The following is a 24138-nucleotide window of genomic DNA, read 5'->3' as shown; positions in this document are numbered from 1 at the left end:
CTTTAAAAATATTGAACTCAATATATTATCTATATACAAACCTGCTAAATGTAAAAGTACAGTATGTGATTGGGCAAATATATTTTCACAGGTCACTGGTTCAGTAGTTATAGGTGGAGATTTCAATGCGCATCATACGATTTGGGGATCTAATTATAATGATGCAACTGGAATCAACTTATTAAAACTCCAGATGACTTAAATTTTACAGTAATTAATAATGGAGAACCTACCATTTTATCTAAACCAAATCAAAATAAATCAGCTATTGATGTTACTTTCGTTACAGCTGATCTAGTCAATAAAATTAATTGGTCTATACATACAGACACCTTGGGATTGAATGATTTTATGATCTATGTGGAAATTACCGACATTCATTTACCTGAAGAAATTATTCCTAAAAGTAAATGGAATACAAGAAAGGCTAATTGGTCCATGTACGAAGTTTCAGCAGAGCAATTTTTCAATAATTATTACCAAATGGAAAATACGATGGACAAATATAATTTTCTAATTGATTGTATAAATTATGCAGCTCAACTATGAATTCCACAATATAAAGCTTATAAAAACAAAATCAGAAATTATCCGCCGTGGTGGAATACAAATTGTAATAACATTATCAAGGAAAGAAAAGAAGCACTTTCAAATTATAAGCAAAACCGTAACTTTGAAAATTACTTAAAATGCCAAGAGAGCATGGCTAAAAGTAAAAAAAAATTAAAGGAAATAGCTAAAGAAAGTTGGAAAAACTTTGTCTCAAACTTAAACAAAAACACTCCTTCCTCAGCATTATGGAATCAAGCTGGAAAGATCAATAGAAAACTAATTACTACTCCAACATATCTTAATGATACATTAGTCGACGAAATTTTTTATCAAGTTGCTCCTCCATCAGTCCAATTACTAAAAAGCTACAGCTATGCTTCAAATGAACAAAACCATTTTTTGCTAGAACCGTTCAACATTACAGAATTAAAATATGCTCTTAAAAATCGGAATAACACAAGTCCAGGTTTGGATAATATTAAATATCCCATGATACAACACCTTCCAAAAATAGCTAAACTCTTGCTTTTGGAAATATTCAATGAGATGGTCAAAAATGGGAGTTTAGTTCCTCAATTTAAAGATGTCATTATAATACCAATACTGAAACCAGGTAAAAATCGCAACGTGGCTTAATCATATAGACCTATATCTCTTATGTCATGCCTTCTTAAAACAGTCGAACGAATGATAAAACAGAGATTGGAATAGTGGTTAAAAAAAAAGAAATTACTTCTTAACCTTTAATTTGGGTACAGAAAAGGAAGAAGTACTTTAGACGCCCTTTCAACATTAGTGGTAGATATACAAAACACATTTACAGACAACAATTATTTACCTACAATATGTATGGACATAGAGGGTGCATATGATAGAGTCTGTCTAGATATTTTAGTTGAAAAATTAGTCAAAAATTTTCAAATACCAGCCCAACTAGCAGGGACAATATATAATTTTTACTCATATAGAAAGATATATCTCAGAGCACATAACAGTAGTCTCATAGGTCCACGATACAATAACTTGGGGCTGCCCCAAGGATCAGTATTGAGCCCTTTGTTGTTTAATTTGTACACTGCAGATCTACATAATAGCCAAATTGAAAACTGCACTTTGAAGATTATACAATATGCTGACGATTTTCTTGTATACTTTTTTTCAAAAAAATATGATAATTGTATACAAACATTAGATAAAATGCACAACTTATCAAACAATTGGTTCCAACAAAATGGATTTGAAATTTCCACAAACAAATCTAGTGTTTGCATTTTCACACGACACAACTTACCAAATATTGATAAATTACAATTAAGCAATCATGAGTATAGTTTCCAAACTTCTATCAAATATTTGGGGATGATACTTGACCGAAAACTAACATGGAAATCACATATTGAGTTTATGCTAAACAAATGTAATCAAGGAATAAATTTTTTAAAAGCAATTTCAAAAACGTGGTGGGGAGCAGATGTTGAAACATCATTACTTTTCTACAAAGCTTATATACGATCAATAATAGACTATGGTTGTGTACTCTATGGCTCTGCATCTGATCGGGCCCTAAGCAGAATCGACGTAACAAAAAATACAGTTCTGAGGATTTGTTTAGGTGCTATGAAATCAACTCCAATTAATGCGTTACATGTCGAAGCTTTAGAGATGCCACTGAAATACAGAAGAGAATATCTAAATAAAAAATTTATTATGAAATTACAACATAAAGATCCTTCCCTTCATATAAAAATAAGCAAATTGAATGAAGCTAATTTGACGAATAAAAATTGGAAACACAAGAATTCACCTCCACTTTGTGAAGCTTTTCGCAGTATGTCAAGCTTTGATGTTACTTCAAATCCAGACGAAATCTTAGACTTTGAAGATTTTCCTTCATTATTACATTTGGTAAAAGTAATTAAGCCAAGTTATCATGAAAATTCAGCTATCAGTCATAACATCTTAGGAAGTATCTTGGACGTTTTTTCGGAGTCTATAATTATCTACACAGATACGTCAACGTTTGGCACTGGATGTGCCTTTTATGTCCCATCAAACAATACAGAAAAAATGTATAAAATAAATAATGCTTTCTCAATATTCAGCGCTGAAGCAGTTGCAATTTATGAAGCTTTATTGTATTTTATGAATACAGAAAATAAGTCTACAGTAATTGTTTCTGACTCACTTTCCGTACTGAGAGCTATTCAGACAATAATATTTCCAAGTCATAATTTAAACAACTATATATTCCAAATTAAAAAAATACTTTATGAAATCTATAAAAAACGAAGAGAAGTGCATTTCCTATGGGTTAAAGCACACCTAGGTATCACCTGTAATGAACATGTTGATTTATTAGCAAAAAAAGCCATCACACATGGATCGTTAACCGGACATAAACCTTCTAATCCAGATATATGTGCAATTGTTAAAAATGAAGTTAACGAACAATGGAGACGAACATGGAACGAATCTAGCAAACATAGTTCCTCTCAACATGCGATGATTCAACCTAAAGTGCCTACTGAGTACTGGTTTAAAAATTATTCCGTTCTCCGCAGATATATTACTTCCATAATTAGAATAAAATTTGGGCACGCCTGTTATCCTTTTCATTTGGCGAAAATTAACATTTTATCTTCAAATCTATGTCTAGACTGTCAAAAAAAGGGAGACTTAAATCATATATTTTTTGAGTACTCAAAGTATACTCAACAAACTAATAAACTAATTGAAAATTTATTAAAATATAATATATTTCCACCTTATAATTTATGATGGAATTTATTTGTAAAAGTAAAATCAACCTTTAAGCATTATCCACAAATGATTATTTACCTTTGTTTTATCCCATATGTATTTACCTCCTATCCGCGACCTAGTCTAGTTATGTCTAAACGAAATGTCTTGAAGGGTCCCTAGACGAGAAGAAGCAAGTGACCCTGTCTTATTCCTACCTTAACTCCTGAATATAATAAACGGTAACGTTTCCTTATCTTTCTTATTTTTGTTTTGTTTTATATTTTTGAAATGTATTTAGATTTTAAAATATACTTGTTGTGACTGGCTGAGTGGCGACAGCCCATGCCAAAAAAAAACTATATATTTCGTAATATTTCAGTGTTTCTGTTAAGAAAATTTTTTTAAAATTATCGAAGAAGGTTTTTTTAAAGGGCAGTCTGATAACTTACCCATTGATAATATGTTAGACGACAATTAAAAAAACATCTAAGATTTAAAAAGAGGAAACACAATAAAGATAAGATTAAAAGGCTGGAAGAACGTGAACAAAAACGTGGAATAAAACTATTTTATAAGGAAATAAATCTTGAAAAAAAAAAGGTTTCAAACCAAGAACAAAATTATGCAAAGACAAAAATGGGGACTTAATAGCAGACGAAAAAGGAGTGCTAAAACGGTGGAGAGAACATTTTAATGGACTGTTGAATAAACAAAATCAACCTTACGAAATAGAAGAGCTAAGATTAGTGGGAGAGACTGAAGTAGACCAATATGCACCAACAGAAGCAGAAATAAAAGAGGTAATAAAAAAAATGAAAAATAAGAAAGCCCCAGGATGCGGCACAATAACTGTAGAAATGTTAAAATATGGAGGACGTAGAATACAGAGTGAAATATCAAAGTTAATACTAGAAATATGGACCACAGAAATAATGCCGGAACAATGGAAAATTGCAGTGATATGCCCTATACATAAGAAGGGAGATAAGCTAGATTGCAATAATCACCGGGGAATATCACTACTAAACGTTGGATACAAAATATTTAGTAAAATATTGGAAGGAAGACTAAATAATATAATGGAACAAACAACAGGGGATTATCAAGGGGGATTCAGGAAAGGCAGATCAACTGTAGACCAAATATTTACAGTAAGGCAAACGCTGGAAAAATTCTACGAGCGGAATACCGAACTACATCATCTATTTGTAGATTTCAAACAAGCGTATGACTCAATAATTAGAAAGGAATTATATAGCGCAATGCAAGAATTAAATGTACCAAAAGAACTAATCAGATTAGTAAAACTATGCCTAACCAACACCAAAGCAAAAGTAAGGATCCAAAATCAACTGTCCGATGAGTTTAACATTAATGAAGGTCTACCACAAGGGGATGCACTGTCAACAACACTTTTTAACCTTGCGTTGGAACAAGTAATCAGGAAAACTCCTATAGATAGGGATGGTACAATATTTACAACATTCAATCAGGTCGTTGCCTACGCAGATGATATAGACATAATCAGCTGGACATTAAAAGACATAGAAAAAATTTATACATATTTTAAAGAAGCGGCACAGACTATGGGTCTAGAAGTTAATGTCTCAAAGACAAAGTACATGATAACAACTCGGGAAAAAGTACAAACGAAAGGCAACATATCTCTGAGTGCGCAAATATTTGAAAGAGTGGACCGTTTCAAATATTTAGGATCAACAATAACAGAAGGAAATAAAAACAGTGATGAGGTAACAGCAAGAATTTCTCTTGGAAACAAATGCTTCTACATCCTACAAAATATCATAAAGTCAAAATCAGTATCTATTAATTCAAAAGTAAAAATATACACAACAATAATGAGACCTGTAGTAATGTATGCATCAGAAACATGGACCTTGACTAGTGAACAAGAGGAACAACTTCTTAGATGGGAAAGAAAAATTTTAAGGAAAATATATGGACCTATACAGGAGAATGGAGAATGGCGTATAAGAATGAACCACGAAATAAATAGAGTGTTTAACAGACCGACTATCACAAAAGAAATACGAAGTAAACGACTGAGTTGGTTAGGACACGTAGGAAGGATGGATGATAAGAGAAATACAAAAAAAGTACTTAGAAAAGAATTAAATGGGAAGAGACCGAGAGGTAGGCCTAGAAAGAGATGGATTGACGGTATTAACCAGGATTTGAAAGACCTAGGAATACGAGAATGGGAAAAACAAGCAAAGGAAAGAAAAGCATGGGCAGCTATAGTCAAACAAGCAAAACACACATAACGCCGAAAAGACCTCCTAAAAAAAAGAAACAAGAAAGTAATGTTTTAGATAAATATCGTTTAGAACTTTTGAGGAGTTATGCGTGTGGCTGGCCTCCACACCATGTAAAACTTTAGACCCTAGAAACCCCAACGGGCGACCATGGCCCTCCATGGGCTGTCAGCGGTCACCGATGATGATGATGACATGAAGACCTTGAGAATGGGCTAAAACAATTTTGAATTATCCTTTTAAAAATACATGTAACCACTTTTCCGTTTCTTATCGACTGGTAACCTAATAAATATATCATTGGAGGTTTTAACGATTGTACCTTAACACAATGGTACTAAGCAACACTTTTATAGTTTTAACTTTTATTGTCCATAGTAAACACACACAATTCAATACTATCTCTTCAAAACTGTATTAGACTCCAAAGTAAACAAAACGGTATTTAATTTTAAATGAGACATTAAAAATGTCATTACAAAATATTACGATATGACGTCACAACGGTTCGCGCGCATTTTCGATAGTTTGAAATGATTTAAATACACAGATCAGAAGAAGTTATTACTAGGTTTTGAGGCGTGAAATTTTGGAAATCTTATTTTTAAACGAAACTGAACATTATTATGTAATAAAACAAAAAGGTGCAAATTCCCTATTATTTATACTTTTATTACAGTAGTAAGTTGCAAAATATTTTTGTACACTACCGAGCTTAAAATTAGGTTACCCACGTAATTTGAAGTTATTTTAGAAACGTTTATTTTTTCGGATTTTTTTCTCTTGTAGTCCTGTAGTCTTGTATTCGTCCACACTAATCCCAAAATAACAACAAAAAAGGACTAGCCGTGATGATAGAAGGGCTAGTTACAAAAATGGTAAATGATAAATTAGCACTGAACTAAGGCACGAAGGTAGGGGAATATCTGATGATAGGTTCCTGGAACTCATGCGACATAAGAACGAATGAAACGTGCTCGAAAACTAATAAACAGATATGAAATATATGTCGTAGCATTACAAGAAACTAAACTAACTCATACCATCAATATCAAGTTTCCAGAATACAACATCTACAGGAACGACTACAGAGCAAATTCAGAAGAAATTGCTATTCTAGTGAGAAAAGGAATGAATCAACTATTACAATAGACTCCAGCACTAAACACAAAGAAATGAACAACAATAAAATTCCAGATGAGACTGGAATAAACGAGGATCATTTCAGCCTATATATATTGAGGGAAACAGATCGTTTAGACGACGACGACCTTGATGCATTCCTGAACATAAAATAACCGTCCATAATAATAGGAAACCCAAATGTTATATCTCCTAACGGAAACGATGGAACTACAAACAGAAACGGAAGAATATTAAATTATTATCTAGTCAACAACGAAGACACCATGGCAATTGGACCCATTGAACCAACCTATTTTCCAGTATATGCTCTATCAACCTATTTGGAGATATAGTAGTGGCTAAAAATCTAGGACTGCAAACTGGCATCAGACTCTTAAACGAAGGATCAGGACACCACAACCCCATACTCCTGGAAATAGGCACATGAGAAGAAAATAGCAAAACAACAAGGAAAAGAAAGAAAAGAAAGTGGTCTAACCTCAAACGACTAAGATCGTAAGAATTGAAAACTTTGCTACAATCCACAATCCACAAAAAATAGAGGAAAAGTCCTATAGCTCGAAAACGTCATAAAAAAGGAATAGCAATACTGAAGAAGAATGTGAAATTCACATGTGAAAATTAAGAGATATAAATTAGGAAATGGAAGAAATGATCAGGGAAAAGAACAAAGCCAAACCGGATCTCTAATGCATTAAAAGTTTCCTTTACATTTGTGACGGTATTTCCCACAAATAAAATTGGGTATGAAATTAACAAATAGCAAATCAAAGAATTTATACTCACCAACTATTTCTCCAGCCCCAAGTCCTGCACAGTTAATAATAACATCAAAATCTTTTAATTCTTGCAATTTTTTAACGGCCTGAATAACGATCTTTCCTCCATTTTCAGTAAATTGTTTTTGCAGCGTTCGAAGGAAGAGACCACCTTCCCAAGAGAAAGAGATAAAACTTACTCCAGCTGTTAACTTTACATCTATACGGTTACTTATCTTAGCTAGTTCGTCCTTGGGAAGAATATAGTAGCCTAACGTAGAGTCCAACCACTTTGGAAGTTTAAAGTCTGATTTGTCTGTTAACATTACTGATGGCATTAAACATACGCCATATTTCCTTGCTTTACCTAAAAAATAATATTTAAAACGTTACCTGCGGGACTTTGTCCCGTCAAAGTTCTTCGTATATGGTGGAATCAATTTTTATAAGACTTCAAGTACGTTGTCTAACAGACCTCGTTAGAAACTTTCTAATCTGTGCGGATGTAATTTATTTTTAGAAATTGTTTTGTTACAATAAAATGAAAACTGAATATTTTTTATAGAATCTCATTATAAAACTGTCAAACAATATTCGTTTCTCGTAGTTCCTGGATCTTCTTCTTCTTCTTCGTCTAGCCATTCACGTCCACATCTGAACATAAGCCTCTTCAAGTCTTCCTTTCTTGTGTTTTTTGTTGTATGCTACTTGTAGCCAATTTTTCCCGGCAGTTCATTTTAGATCATCTGTCCATCTCATAGGAGGTCTGCCTCTGGGTCTTTTGTGTTATTATGGTCTTCAGGTTAGAATTGTTCTGTGCCATTTGTTTAGATCGATCCTAGCTACGTGTCCAGCGTATTCCCATTTCAATTTTAATGATTTTTGTACCACATCGGTGACTTTGGTTTTCTGTCTTATCCATGTGTTTGTTTTCCTGTCCTTAAGAAGTGATATGCCAAGCATTGCTCTTTCCATCGCGTCTGAGTATGTTCATATTCTTTTTTGTGATTGTCCATGTTTGTGCCCCATATGTTAATATCGGAATAATGCATGCATCAAAAACTTTAGATCTAAGATGTAGTTGAATTTGCTAATTTCTGAGTATATAGTTCAGTTTGCCGAATGCTGCCCATGCTAACTTTCCTCTTCTTTTTATTTCTTCCGTTTGAATTTCCCTATTTAGTATTATCTTTTGTCCTAAGTATACATTTATATTCTTCAACTGTTTCTATAACTTTGTCATTTATTATTGTCAGGGTTTCTTCGGAGTGTATGACTTTTGTTTTGTTTAAATTCATTTTCAGTCCTATTTTAGAAGATTCTGTGTGTAGTTCTGAAAGCATGGTTTGCAGTTCTTGTAGGTCAGTAGCTATCAGGATTATGTCATCCGCAAATGGTAGATTACTGAGGTAGCGGCCATTGATGTTTACTCCCTTATATTTCCAATTTAGGTAGTTTCCTCGACACCGTAAGGTACAAGAGGACGGCTTAAGTAAGTAAGTAAGTAAGTAAGTATTTCCAATTTAGATTTTTAAACACGTCATCCAAAACTAAGGTGAACAGTTTGGTTGATAGAGTGTATCCCTGTTTGACTCCCCTGTTTAATGGTACAGGGTTCGTGTATGCATTTTCATTTAGGTAGTATGTAGCTGTAGCTTGGTTCATAGTTTCTTTTATTAAGTTAATATATCTGGTGTCCATTCTACAATTTTGCATTGAGTTTATTACGGCCGTGTGTTCTATAGTGTCGAAAGCTTTTTCGTAGTCTACAAATGCTATAAAAACTGGAAATTTGTAGTCGTTACATTTTTTATTAACCCTCCGTTAGTCGCTATCGGTGTCACACACCGACGACAAACTAACCTCGTGTTAGTATACATTCTTACCTACTTGGGTACAGTTGTGCGAGTTTTATAGCTATTTTCGGTGCAAGACTCCGTAGCGACTAACGGTGTGGTTATTATTTTATTGGCATAACTTGCAGTTCAGGTAAAGATTTAGCATCTTATTATTGCATTTTATTGGTAAGTTTTGGTCAAATCTTAATTACAGATGTCCTTTGAAGCCGAACAAAAACGTTTGTTGGAATTATGGGAAATGGTTCCTAGCGAATATTTTTTTATATTACAAATAACAATATGTATATTGTTATACTAGGGTTTTCATTTTATATCTGTTTTATTTTCAATAAAACATTTTCAAAAATATTTTTCAGTCATTCCTATACACAATATAAAATATTGTATGAATTTTATAGCAATAACTATTTTTTTAGATTGTCGGTCTCTGACACCGTAGCGACTCTTGATGCTCCGTTTATCCCAGCGACTAATGGAGGGTTAATATTTTTGTGGTTAACAGGTGATCGGAAGTTAAATAGCCTTTTTTAAAACCTGCCTGAACGGTCAGGTTCTAGAAAATTCCTGGATAGTAATAAAAAGATCTTAATTAATTTTCATCAAAATTTTATAAGATTTTTATTGAAATGAAACTCAAAAATACAAACACTTGTAAAAAAAGTGGAATTGCTGTATTAGGTATGCATAGTGTGACCAACTCAAATTCAGTCGAATTCGGGACAAGGCTGAAAAAATACCTAAAATCCGGGACCTTTAATTGAAAATCGGACTATTTTTTTATATAAAACTTTTATATCATCTTTTTATTGATTATTTACCATTTTTATGTTGACAATGAAATTTTGATGGGATTAAGCCACAATTGGTTGTAATGATAATTATTACATTTTTGTTAGTTTATGACGTTTCGACTGATTTCAACTTCCAATCCGGAAATAGTTCTCAGAAACGAAAAATTAGAAAATCCACTGACGTTGGATTGCCATGCAAATATAATTTTAGGTTAATACAAAAATGTAATTATCAGTAGTAATAACCCAAGGACATTGATAATTGTTCGAAAAAATTTTATAACAGATTTCGAAAGCTTGTTGCTTGGAAACAGACCGACGCCGTAGGCGGAGGTCTGTTGCCTGTAAGCAACAAGCTTGAGAAAGTTGTTAAAAATTTTTTGAGCATTTATCAATGTTCGAGGGTTATTCGGATAGAAAATTTTTTGCTGGTTATGAAAAAAAAATACAGAGCAGAAACAATTTATTTAAATGTGCAATTAACAAAGGAACAATTAGAAAAATTTAATGAAGATCCAGACATGTTAGTTTCTATAACTGATGAAGATGTATTTCCACTACGCATGCTGTTAATAATTTTATTATGATGTTCTTCGTCAAAGTTCAAGTACGGTTTTATTGAGTTGGAATTGTTATTTTAATTTCGTTAGGTTCCACATGGTTTTGACAGTAGCTTCTTTAAACTTTGTACTATCTTTTCTTCTCATGTTCACAGCCCAATCCTTTAAAATCGACGCCAATTCTTCCACCGTCCGATTTCCATCTAATTCATATTTTCTATCATTGCAAAAGTCCATAAACGCTTTCCATACAAATTTTTTACTGTAAACAGTATTCTTTGGTATATTTGATTCGATAATTTCATTAATATTCTCATCAGTATTACAACCAAATCGTGACATTTTGAAATATTGAATATTTGAAATGTCAAAATCGAAATGAAACGAAATGTAGGTATCCATAGCTACATGATTGAGTGAAAACAGCCCATGGGATCTGTTTTCAGTATAATGTTGGTTTTATTGGTAGTATTCAATCAGATGACCCCAAATTAATTGATTTCATTGGATTTCTAATTGAGCAAAAAATTTTCAGTAGTAATAGCCCAAGGACATTGATAATTGTTCGAAAAAATTTTATAACAGATTTCGAAAGCTTGTTGCTTGGAAACAGACCGACGCCGTAGGCGGAGGTCTGTTGCCTGTAAGCAACAAGCTTGAGAAAGTTGTTAAAAAATTTTTGAGCATTTATCAATGTTCGAGGGTTATTCGGATAGAAAATTTTTTGCTGGTTATGAAAAAAAAAATACAGAGCAGAAACAATTTATTTAAATGTGCAATTAACAAAGGAACAATTAGAAATATTTAATGAAGGTCCAGACATGTTAGTTTCTATAACTGATGAAGATCTATTTCCACTACGCATGCTGTTAATAATTTTATTATGATGTTCTTCGTCAAAGTTCAAGTACGGTTTTATTGAGTTGGAATTGTTATTTTAATTTCGTTAGGTTCCACATGGTTTTGACAGTAGCTTCTTTAAACTTTGTACCATCTTTTCTTCTCATGTTCACAGCCCAATCCTTTAAAATCGACTCCAATTCTTCCACCGTCCGATTTCCATCTAATTCATATTTTCTATCATTGCAAAAGTCCATAAACGCTTTCCATACAAATTTTTTACTGTAAACAGTATTCTTTGGTATATTTGATTCGATAATTTCATTAATATTCTCATCAGTATTACAACCAAATCGTGACATTTTGAAATACTGAATATTTGAAATGTCAAAATCGAAATGAAACGAAATGTAGGTATCCATAGCTACATGATTGAGTGAAAACAGCCCATGGGATCTGTTTTCAGTATAATGTTGGTTTTATTGGTAGTATTCAATCAGATGACCACAAATTAATTGATTTCATTGGATTTCTAATTGAGCAAAAAATTTTCAGTAGTAATAACCCAAGGACATTGATAATTGTTCGAAAAAATTTTATAACAGATTTCGAAAGCTTGTTGCTTGGAAACAGACCGACGCCGTAGGCGGAGGTCTGTTTCCTGTAAGCAACAAGCTTGAGAAAGTTGTTAAAAAATTTTTGAGCATTTATCAATGTTCGAGGGTTATTCGGATAGAAAAATTTTTGCTGGTTATGAAAAAAAAAATACAGAGCAGAAACAATTTATTTAAATGTGCAATTAACAAAGGAACAATTAGAAAAATTTAATGAAGATCCAGACATGTTAGTTTCTATAACTGATGAAGATGTATTTCCACTACGCATGCTGTTAATAATTTTATTATGATGTTCTTCGTCAAAGTTCAAGTACGGTTTTATTGAGTTGGAATTGTTATTTTAATTTCGTTAGGTTCCACATGGTTTTGACAGTAGCTTCTTTAAACGTTGTACCATCTTTTCTTCTCATGTTCACAGCCCAATCCTTTAAAATCGACTCCAATTCTTCCACCGTCCGATTTCCATCTAATTCATATAATCTATCATTGCAAAAGTCCATAAACGCTTTCCATACAAATTTTTTACTGTAAACAGTATTCTTTGGTATATTTGATTCGATAATTTCATTAATATTCTCATCAGTATTACAACCAAATCGTGACATTTTGAAATATTGAATATTTGAAATGTCAAAATCGAAATGAAACGAAATGTAGGTATCCATAGCTACATGATTGAGTGAAAACAGCCCATGGGATCTGTTTTCAGTATAATGTTGGTTTTATTGGTAGTATTCAATCAGATGACCCCAAATTAATTGATTTCATTGGATTTCTAATTGAGCAAAAAATTTTCAGTAGTAATAGCCCAAGGATATTGATAATTGTTCGAAAAAATTTTATAACAGATTTCGAAAGCTTGTTGCTTGGAAACACACCGACGCCGTAGGCGGAGGTCTGTTGCCTGTAAGCAACAAGCTTGAGAAAGTTGTTAAAAAATTTTTGAGCATTTATCAATGTTCGAGGGTTATTCGGATAGAAAATTTTTTGCTGGTTATGAAAAAAAAAATACAGAGCAGAAACAATTTATTTAAATGTGCAATTAACAAAGGAACAATTAGAAATATTTAATGAAGATCCAGACATGTTAGTTTCTATAACTGATGAAGATCTATTTCCACTACGCATGCTGTTAATAATTTTATTATGATGTTCTTCGTCAAAGTTCAAGTACGGTTTTATTGAGTTGGAATTGTTATTTTAATTTCGTTAGGTTCCACATGGTTTTGACAGTAGCTTCTTTAAACTTTGTACCATCTTTTCTTCTCATGTTCACAGCCCAATCCTTTAAAATCGACTCCAATTCTTCCACCGTCCGATTTCCATCTAATTCATATTTTCTATCATTGCAAAAGTCCATAAACGCTTTCCATACAAATTTTTTACTGTAAACAGTATTCTTTGGTATATTTGATTCGATAATTTCATTAATATTCTCATCAGTATTACAACCAAATCGTGACATTTTGAAATACTGAATATTTGAAATGTCAAAATCGAAATGAAACGAAATGTAGGTATCCATAGCTACATGATTGAGTGAAAACAGCCCATGGGATCTGTTTTCAGTATAATGTTGGTTTTATTGGTAGTATTCAATCAGATGACCACAAATTAATTGATTTCATTGGATTTCTAATTGAGCAAAAAATTTTCAGTAGTAATAACCCAAGGACATTGATAATTGTTCGAAAAAATTTTATAACAGATTTCGAAAGCTTGTTGCTTGGAAACAGACCGACGCCGTAGGCGGTGGTCTGTTTCCTGTAAGCAACAAGCTTGAGAAAGTTGTTAAAAAATTTTTGAGCATTTATCAATGTTCGAGGGTTATTCTGATAGAAAAATTTTTGCTGGTTATGAAAAAAAAAATACAGAGCAGAAACAATTTATTTAAATGTGCAATTAACAAAGGAACAATTAGAAAAATTTAATGAAGATCCAGACATGTTAGTTTCTATAACTGATGAAGATGTATTTCCACTACGCATGCTGTTAATAATTTTATTATGATGTTCTTCGTCAAAGTTCAAATACGGTTTTATTGAGTTGGAATTGTTATTTTAATTTCGTTAGGTTCCACATGGTTTTGACAGTAGCTTCTTTAAACTTTGTACCATCTTTTCTTCTCATGTTCACAGCCCAATCCTTTAAAATCGACGCCAATTCTTCCACCGTCCGATTTCCATCTAATTCATATTTTCTATCATTGCAAAAGTCCATAAACGCTTTCCATACAAATTTTTTACTGTAAACAGTATTCTGTTGTATATATGATTCGATAATTTCATTAATATTCTCATCAGTATTACAACCAAATCGTGACATTTTGAAATATTGAATATTTGAAATGTCAAAATCGAAATGAAACGAAATGTAGGTATCCATAGCTACATGATTGAGTGAAAACAGCCCATGGGATCTGTTTTCAATATAATGTTGGTTTTATTGGTAGTATTCAATCAGATGACCACAAATTAATTGATTTCATTGGATTTCTAATTGAGCAAAAGTTTTCAGTAGTAATAACCCAAGGACATTGATAATTGTTCGAAAAATTTTTATAACAGATTTCGAAAGCTTGTTGCTTGGAAACAGACCGACGCCGTAGGCGGAGGTCTGTTGCCTGTAAGCAACAAGCTTGAGAAAGTTGTTAAAAAATTTTTGAGCATTTATCAATGTTCGAGGGTTCTTCGGATAGAAAATTTTTTGCTGGCTATGAAAAAAAAATACAGAGCAGAAACAATTTATGTAAATTTGCAATTAGCAATTCTTCCACCGTCCGATTTCCATCTAATTCATATTTTATATCATTGCAAAAGTCCATAAACGCTTTCCATACAAATTTTTTACTGTAAACAGTATTCTTTGGTATATTTGATTCGATAATTTCATTAATATTCTCATCAGTATTACAACCAAATCGTGACATTTTGAAATATTGAATATTTGAAATGTCAAAATCGAAATGAAACGAAATGTAGGTATCCATAGCTACATGATTGAGTGAAAACAGCCCATGGGATCTGTTTTCAGTATAATGTTGGTTTTATTGGTTGTATTCAATCAGATGACCACAAATTAATTGATTTCATTGGATTTCTAATTGAGCAAAAAATTTTCATTACAACCAATTGCGGCGTAATCCCTTCAAAAATATAATTGTCAAACATGCCACAAGAAAACAGCTTCAGAATATTTTTATGCTGATTATGTACTTCTTACTATCAATATTTGTCGGACGATTGAATTTGTTTAAAAATAAAAAGAATTCGATTTGATGTGAATTCTTAGAGCAGTAGCATACCTATTCAAATTTGAAAATAGAATTTTGAGAAAACGGTAAAAATTCGGATGGCCCGGAAGCCCTATCCGGGACACGACTTCGTAATTCGGGCCATGTCCCGGATTATTCGGACTAGTTGTTCACCTAGGTATGCATTGTCCGTTTTATTTGCGTGGACATTGTTGAAACATATTAAACAGGAGGAAACCCATGAGAAGACGAGGCTTATTCGACATCGTAGTTGTAAAATGGGTAAAAATCGTACTTTATGGAGGCAAGAGGTAAAATCAACCTCATACATTTTTTACAATAATTCGACTAGAATACTCTATAAGGATTTAAACGGTACCAATAACATTAAAAGCCTTCGAGTTATGGGCCTACAGAAGAATATTAAGAATAAGTTGGGTGGATAGAGTCACGAATATCGAGGTGTTGGGAAGAATGGGAGAAGATAAAGAGGTTTTAAATACAATTTAAGTCAGAAAACTGCAATATCTGGGACATATTATGAGGGGCGAGCGTTATAACTTGTTACAATTAATAATACACGGAAGAATACAGGGTAGAAAGAGTCGCGGAAGAAGACGCATATTCTGGTTAAACAATTTGAGGGCTTGGTTTAATTGCACTCCTGCTGAACTCTTTAGAGCAGCGGTATCGAAAGTGCGAATTGCCGTGATGGTTGCCAACCTTCTTAGAGGAGGTGGCACATGAAGAAGAAGAATAACATTAAAAATGGTTCAAGAATAAACATTTTACAGCCTTAGCAGCTAGGGAAATTTAAAAAAAAAATTTATCTGCCAAATAAGAAGTTTTATGACGAAGCCTTTACGACCTCGTTCCGTCAAATTTTAATAGAAAGTTATTTAAAAACTGTTCCCGCAGGTAACGTGTTAACGATATAAGAAATACATATCAAAAACATATTAGTTAAAAAACATTTGCACATTTTTCTATGTAGTGAGTCAACCTATTCTAATTTTTGTTTTAGAGTTTATACCGTAGTTTCATTTTTAGATAAGGTTTGTCGTTTTTTGTTTCTTTCTTGTTCCTGTTGTTTTTCTCTAATAATAACTTCCATTTTGATAAATGGTCGAAGTTTTTGTTTTCTTCTTTGTTTGATTCTTTTTCCATATTATCGATTTTCATTTTCATTTGATATCCTTGCCTTTACCAGTTTTATTACGAAAAAGTAACGTCGTTTCTTTCAAACTAATAAACTAACAACTTCTGAGCAAACTTTAGTCTCTTTTATCAACATAATTTTGTTCAGTAAGAACGCTCACAAACACATCCACTTGTGGTCGCCACCGGTGGCTGCTGCACACTGCTGACTGAGGTGTGTATATATTTTAAATGGACTTGGCGCACACACTGTGTTCCTGGTACTCTTCGAGCGACAAGCTATGGCGGTGACCGGTTCGCGTATTTACGTTTCCGTGTTCGTTTCAAGACCGGGTAGTTTTGAAATCGGCACGTAAATGGCGGAGCATATCTGCTTTCAAATACGTGTCCATTTCAAGACGTTTAATTTTGAAATGCGCACTGGTTTGTAAAAGAACTTCGCGTGTAAAATTACCACAAATACGTGTTAAGTTGTAACATTATTGTATTTAATTTGAACTGTTTATCACAAATAGCGCCTATCTGCAGAATAACAAATTATCATTCATTGGATCTGTGGAAGTAAAACAATTTTGTTTTTTGTTACCAAAGTTACCTTCTTTTTTCTTTACAATTGTTCAAAAAACTCAAAGTAGTGCCAAAATATCCTGTCAAAATAAACTATTACGATACGTATTCATTTTGTAGTAATGCACAACAATATAGGTTGGTACTAAAAGTGTTATATTAAAAACATATTTTAGTTTCCGCTAAACAATTATTGTTCAGCAAACATATATTTAGCTATTTTTAAAGCTATTTTTGATGAAGGAATATCAGAGAAAGAACAGGGTATATCAATAAACGGAGAAATCTTGAAAAAACATAAGATTCGCAGACGACACCGCTATTTTTGCAGACAGTTTAAAAGCACTGCAACGATTAGTACCTAAATATATTACATCAAGTCAGTATAAAATATGAACAACGAATGAACGTTAAGAAAACCAAGTTCATGATTAATTCTAAGCAACATACAATAGGAAGGCTAGAGATTGAGGGAAAAATCATAATTTTTTTATGTAAATATATCATTTTGCTTAAAATTGGTATATAGGAGGTATTGGTAGTAAGGAGTCGGTTTGTTATACCTAATGGTGTAAAAATGTTTGAAGTATGTAGTATGAAACACAAATAGGTACATTTATTTGAAAGTAATTTTTTTTACAAACGTACATTATAACAATTATCAACTTTGTAGTCTTCGAAAAAGCGTTTGATTCAATAAATCGTAATATGATGTGGAGGATATTAAAACTCTATGGAATACCAGACAAATATATAAGAGTAATAAGGCTTTTCTACGACGAATGTTTTGCCAGAGTTGAACATGAAGGGGAACTATCTCAACAAATAAGCATCAAAAAAGGAGTAAGACAGGGCTGTGGCTTGTCACCGACATTGTTTTTAATAGTCATAAATTGGATAATGAAACAAACTGAAGATAAAAAACAGGTATACAATGGTCACCATTTACAAAACTAGAGGATCTAGAGTTCGCTGACGACATATTATGTCTCATAACATCAAACAGACAACACATGCAAAACAAAATCACCAGATTGAACAACATAGCAAACACAACCGGCTTAAAAATAAATCCCAAAAAACGAAAATACTATCAAATGGGGAAACGAACGGAAACAATATATATTTGGAAGGGAAACAAATAGAAGAAGTAAAAGATTTCTGTTATTTGGGCAGTCTGCTAAACACAACAGGAGGCACAGAAAAGGACATAACACAAAGAATAAGCTTCGCACAAAACGCTTTCAACTCTTTGCGCAAGATATGGGCCTCGACAAACATCAGCAGAAGAACAAAGCTACGATTATTTGAAACTAATGTAAAGTCTGTCCTGTTATATGGAGCAGAAACATGGAAACACCATAAAAAAATCTTTCAGAAAATACAATCCTTCATTAACAGGTACCTACGTATTATACTGAGAATATTTTGGCCAAACAAAATTACTAATGACGAATTGTGGAGAATGACAAATGAAGAAAGGATAGAACATACAATAAAAAAACGGAAATGGAAGTAGATAAAACACACCTTACGAAAACCAGCAACAAATATTGCTAGACAAGCTCTACATTACAATGCTCAAGGCAAAAGGAGAATGGGTAGACCATCTTATACGTGGAAAAGAACAATAGAGAAAGAACTCAAAGAAAATAATTTAACATGGAACGACGCAAAAAAGATAGCAAAAACCGAAGAGAATGGAGAAAACTAGTAAACAAAATTGGACGGAACTAAACAGATGATGCGTGGGACTAGCAACCTCACCATCATTCCTCATGCTACTTGAAACACCGCAAAGTGCCCTTTGCTCCACTTGGAGATGTATGATTATGATGACATTATAACAATAGTATTAATGTTTCTTGCAACAGATTCATTGTTTTTAATGTTTAATGAAATATTATGTTTCCTTTTTTGGGATTCTGCTTTTGTAGGTCTGCCTGATTGAATTCTTCCACTACAAGGTAAGCCTCTATCTTTGCGTCGAGCGATCGATGTAGGCTGTACATACACGGATTTTTCGAGATCTTATAATATTATTTTCACAAATAAATGATATAATATTCGATGGAGTTTTTAGTTGCGACAAATTAGACGGCAAATGATAATAGACCTATTAGTTCTATGCAATTATTTGTAGAATTCCAACGCCACATGTTTCGGTACAAACCCTTGCACATTTCGGGGGTTGGCGCTTTCAAATCAACACCTTTTTGGAACTAGATATGTATCACCGTTTCGGAGTCCGTTTCAAAACCGCAATGTCTTGAAATGGACACGTAAACGGAAATACGCCACCGGTTCTCGCTACTTGAAGTCGGTGGCGACCAAAATTTGCTGTGTTTGCGAGCGCCCTAATACATAAATATGCATATTTATCTCAAAAGCAACGGCCTGCTGAATCAATATGTGATTGTCATCCTTAACTGTCAGATGTCAAACCTGCTAGATACCATCCTAAGAACCTTAGCCGGCGATACACATGCCACTTACTAGCACACTGGCATACCAGTACCTAGCAAGCACCAGCTACTGTCCCCAAACTGGCAAGTGTGTACGTTAACTGGCATGGTAGTTCCTGGCATGCTAACTAATCGCAAAGAAATTGATTTTTCTGGCTATTAGCGTGCTGTGAGATGAAAGGCGCACGCATGTGACTGCCACTGGCATGTGTGAGAGCGCGCTACCATTACGGACATGCCAGCAGCTAGCAGAGAACTGTCAGATTTGTTATTTTGAAGATAAACATTAATCATTTTATTTTAAACTTGTTTTAAAAAATGTTTCGTTTGGGTGATAAAAAAATCATCAAATTCATTTCTATGTATAGCTATGTAATTAGAGTGTTTTTAGAATTCACCTAAACAAAATTATCTCTATATCAAAATAAAATAGCCTGTGACAATGCTTATACCAAAATTCAATAGTAAATGGGTCGGATTCATAATTAAATTTCTAACAATTATCCGTGACCATAAGCAATATTTGCTTATTTAATTCATTTCGAATACCTTCCATCGCCTTTTTTTTTGAAACTCAAAAACTTTTGCAGAATTGCACACCAATTGCAGAATTTAACACCAACTGCGGATTCCGACTATTCTTTATGGAAGGCCACAAAAAATTTGAAAAATCCAAAACAACAAATCCCGCCTATCAGGCATGATAACAAATAGTTACGAACAAACCAGGAAAAGGCAAAAGCATTTGCAAACTATTTAGAAGGAGTATTTCAGCCTTTACCTGCAGATGAGAATAATATTGATGAAAGAATACATGAATTTTTAGGTAGTATATATCAAATGTCTCCACCTCCCAAACTAACAACACCCAAAGAAGTAGCACAAATTATTAAATACGAAATTCGTACCAAAAAAGCACCTGGACACGATCTCCTTACTGGCGAGATAATCAAACAACTACCACAAAAAGGGATTACAATGATAACACAACTAATAAATGTGACTATAAGGCTAGGATATTTTCCAGTACAATGGAAGTTAGCAGACATTATACTAATACAAAAACCAGGAAAACCTGCTAAAGAGATAAAATCATACAGACCAATAAGCTTGTTACCTGTTATGTCTAAAATTGCAGAGAAAATTATAAAAAAACGATTATTAATAGAAATAGATGAACACAAACTAGTCCCATCGCATCAATTTGGATTTCGCCTTAAACACTCGACCATTGAACAAGTGCACAGAGTCGTTGATATGATACAAACTACATTTCAGGAAAAGAGCTATTGCAATGCTGTATTTCTGGATATAAGTCAAGCTTTCGACAAGGTTTGGCACCCCGGATTGCTTTATAAACTAAAGAAAAACCTATCTCATCCACTCTACATCTTGCTCAAATCTTATCTTGAAGAAAGGCACTTCCAAATAAGATATGATGACCTTATAACAGACATTCATCCTATAAAAGCTGGTGTGCCCCAAGGAAGTATACTTGGTCCCATACTTTACAATTTGTTTACAGCTGACTTTCCAACCGATGACCATCACCTAACAGCTACATTTGCAGATGACACTGCAATTATGGTGAAAGACAAAAATCCCGAAATTGCGACTCGCACATTACAAGCAAGATTACACAAAACACATAAGTGGGCTTGTAGATGGAGAATAAAAATAAACGACGAAAAATCAGTCAATGTAACTTTTACAAAATGCCACGGTGACACACCATCAATATATTACAACAACCAACTAATACCAAAAAAAGATAGTGCCAAGTACTTGGGATTACATCTAGACACAAGGCTAACTTGGAAAACACATATCTGGAATAAACGTAAACAACTAGGAATTGTACTTAAAAAACACTACTGGCTACTTGGAAGTAACTCACCTCTATCATTGAAAAATAAACTCCTGATCTACAGTTACATCATAAAGCCTATTTGAACATACGGCGTACAACTCTGGGGTACATCATCTGACAGCAACATAGCGATCCTAGAACGATTCCAGTCAAAGACTTTAAGAACTATAGCGACTGCCCCTTGGTTTATCTCAAACCAGGTCACCTACAGTGATCTAAAAATTCCTACAGTGAAACAAGTGATCGCGCAGTGTAGTGATAAATATCTAAAGCGTCTTGAAGTGCACTCCAACAATCTTGTAATCGGTCTCCTTGACAACAGTGTACAAAAAAACAGACTAAATATTCGTAGTCCACTGGATTTACCCTATAGACAATAGACAACAAGTAAAAGTTTAGAATAAGTTTAGATTAAGTAGTGATGTAAATAGATATAAGTCATACCAATGTATATCCAGAAACATTCAACCAATAGAGTTATAGCCACTGGGCGATCACTCTTAATGTATCAAATTCTGTTCAACAAAAATGCTTAGTGTTTATAGTTTGAAATAAACAGATAGCGTTTGTAACAATAAAAAAAAAAAAATATTCACCAAATTTCAAATAGAATATTTCGACGTGAAATATCCAAAAAATTAAGCATTTTTGGGGAAAACCCGTTTTAACTTTTTTAAAGTGTTTAAAAAAAAGCTTTATTTCTGTTTTTACGAAAAGTTTCTAGCATTAAAGTTACGCTCAAAATAAAGTTGGTCCCTTTTGTTTTTGCAAAAAAAAATCGGGAAGACCACCCCCTAATTAGCAACTTAACTGAAATTAATCGTTGCCGCTCCATAAATTATTTTACTTATATTGTGTTTATATGATCTGTAAGTTTCATCGATTCAAAGTGTTTATTTTTGAAAAAATTTGGTTTCAAAGTAAAATTTTTAAAAATTTAAATTTTGAAAAATATACTTTTTTTCAAAATAACTTAAAAATTGTTAGAGATACCAAAAGTCTCGAAATACAAAAAAAGTCAGATTTGCTTTTTTGAATATCATGTATTTTTTTGTTTTTCTGTTAGACAAAAATTGATCAAGATTTGGTGTTTCTAAATTTGCATACATTCGTGATCAGTGACTCGTTCAACCCCTTTTAACTACAGCCGTTTCAATAATAAGGACTTTGAACCGATGAAACTTACAGATCATATAAACAATATATACACGAGTCAAGAAACTTGTGAAGTCGTTACGATTAAGTTCATTTAAGATACTAATTAGGGGGTGATTTTCTCGATTTTTTTACCAAAACCAAAAGGGACTAACTTTATTTTGAGCGTAACTTGTTTAATTTTGATGCTAGAAATTTTTTTTATAAAACAAAAATGAAGCTTTTTTTAAACACTTTAAATAAGTTTAAATGAGTTTTCCCCGAAATGTGCTTCATTTTTGGTTATTTCACGTTAAAGTATTCCACTTGGAATTTGACGAATATGAACCTATATTTCATTAGCTATAACTCTGCTTCTACTAAATAAAAATACGTGATATATCACTATTTTTTTAAATTTTTTATAGGCTATATTTTGGCTAAGAATGCTTTTTCGACAAAATACTTACAATTTGAGTTATTTGCGAAAAACCGTCTAAAAGCGTGGAGGATAATCTCCTTTTTTCCACCTGAAAAATTATATTGAGTTTATTGAATGTAGAAATAACCCAGTATATTTGGACCGTGCAAGTTCGGAAAAGCGACACCTGGTTTCATAGCTCGGCAACATTTTTAGCACTTTTAATTATATTGGCCAATTATATTAGTCCTGGTTATTGTATAATTGTCAATACAAGCAAAATACCATTAATTAAATTCACTTTAATAATCTCATATCATATCAATATTGTGGAGCAACATATAACTTTTACAAATTATAACACATCTTTTGCGAACTCCCATTTTATTTCATGATAGTAGGTATGAAATATACGTCAATTTGACAATTTCAATTAACGATATTAATTATTTAAGAAATATGTGTTAAGAAAGTTGTAAGATTTGTCCGCTATTCGCGCACGATCGTTTCTCGTATCCCCTCCAAGTACGTGCACACAGCGAATACGAAGTTTCAAGTTGATTAATGCCTTCAGTACAATATAAAATTCTTCTTATTTTTATGTAGACATGAAAGTTTTTTCAATGTGCTTCCAGTAGGTTGTCGTTCCAACGTTTTCGTGGTTTTCCCACTGATCGTCATCCTATCGGGAAAGCATCTTTCGCCATTTTTACTACCCTACTTATTGTCATATGGCTTATGTTATTTCTTCCATAACAACCAATGTATTAATGGTGTTCACCCTGTATCTCCATCGTAGATTTGTACTTCTAGCTCTGTATTTTAGAGTCTTACCATCGATTTTTCGGAGGCTTTTCATCTCTGCTCTTTTCTAGCATTCTTCTTGTACTCTCTGTGTCTCTGTTTCTGCCGCGAATATTGGCCTGATAACTGTTTTGTAATTTCTGCCTTTCATTTAAGAAGAAAAAACGAAGAAGAAAAATATAGTAGAATTCAAGTATTTATCATTATCTGATAGATACATTGCTCCTTTTTTCTATTAATTCGTCTCTCTAAACTGTGTTTCTACATAAGGGTACTTTTTCTTAACCAATCTTTTTAAGTGTGGAATTTCATAATATTGCGTTTA

At 32.9% G+C, this 24138-nt stretch overlaps 2 protein-coding genes across 19 annotated transcripts in view; one reads left to right on the top strand and one right to left on the bottom strand.

Annotated features, from left to right (window-relative positions):
- LOC114337883 (prominin-1) overlaps nucleotides 1-24138 on the top strand; it is a 940102-nt gene that overhangs the window by 52798 nt on the left and 863166 nt on the right. The gene's annotated exons all lie outside the window — the stretch shown is intronic.
- LOC114337881 (D-aspartate oxidase) overlaps nucleotides 1-24138 on the bottom strand; it is a 47908-nt gene that overhangs the window by 3457 nt on the left and 20313 nt on the right. For 3 of the 4 annotated variants that reach the window (XM_050658575.1, XM_050658576.1, XM_050658573.1), the window contains 2 exons: nucleotides 23059-23118; nucleotides 7503-7841 (listed from right to left, as the gene is read on the bottom strand). In XM_050658575.1, the coding sequence (XP_050514532.1) occupies nucleotides 7503-7841; nucleotides 23059-23118 (399 nt within the window). The remainder of the gene's footprint in view (nucleotides 1-7502; nucleotides 7842-23058; nucleotides 23119-24138) is intronic. The other variant, XM_050658574.1, reaches the window with a different exon arrangement.

This window comes from Diabrotica virgifera, chromosome 8 (genome assembly GCF_917563875.1).
Source record: "Diabrotica virgifera virgifera chromosome 8, PGI_DIABVI_V3a".
Lineage (NCBI taxonomy): Eukaryota > Metazoa > Arthropoda > Insecta > Coleoptera > Chrysomelidae > Diabrotica > Diabrotica virgifera.
This window is presented reverse-complemented; position numbering and strand designations above follow the sequence as displayed.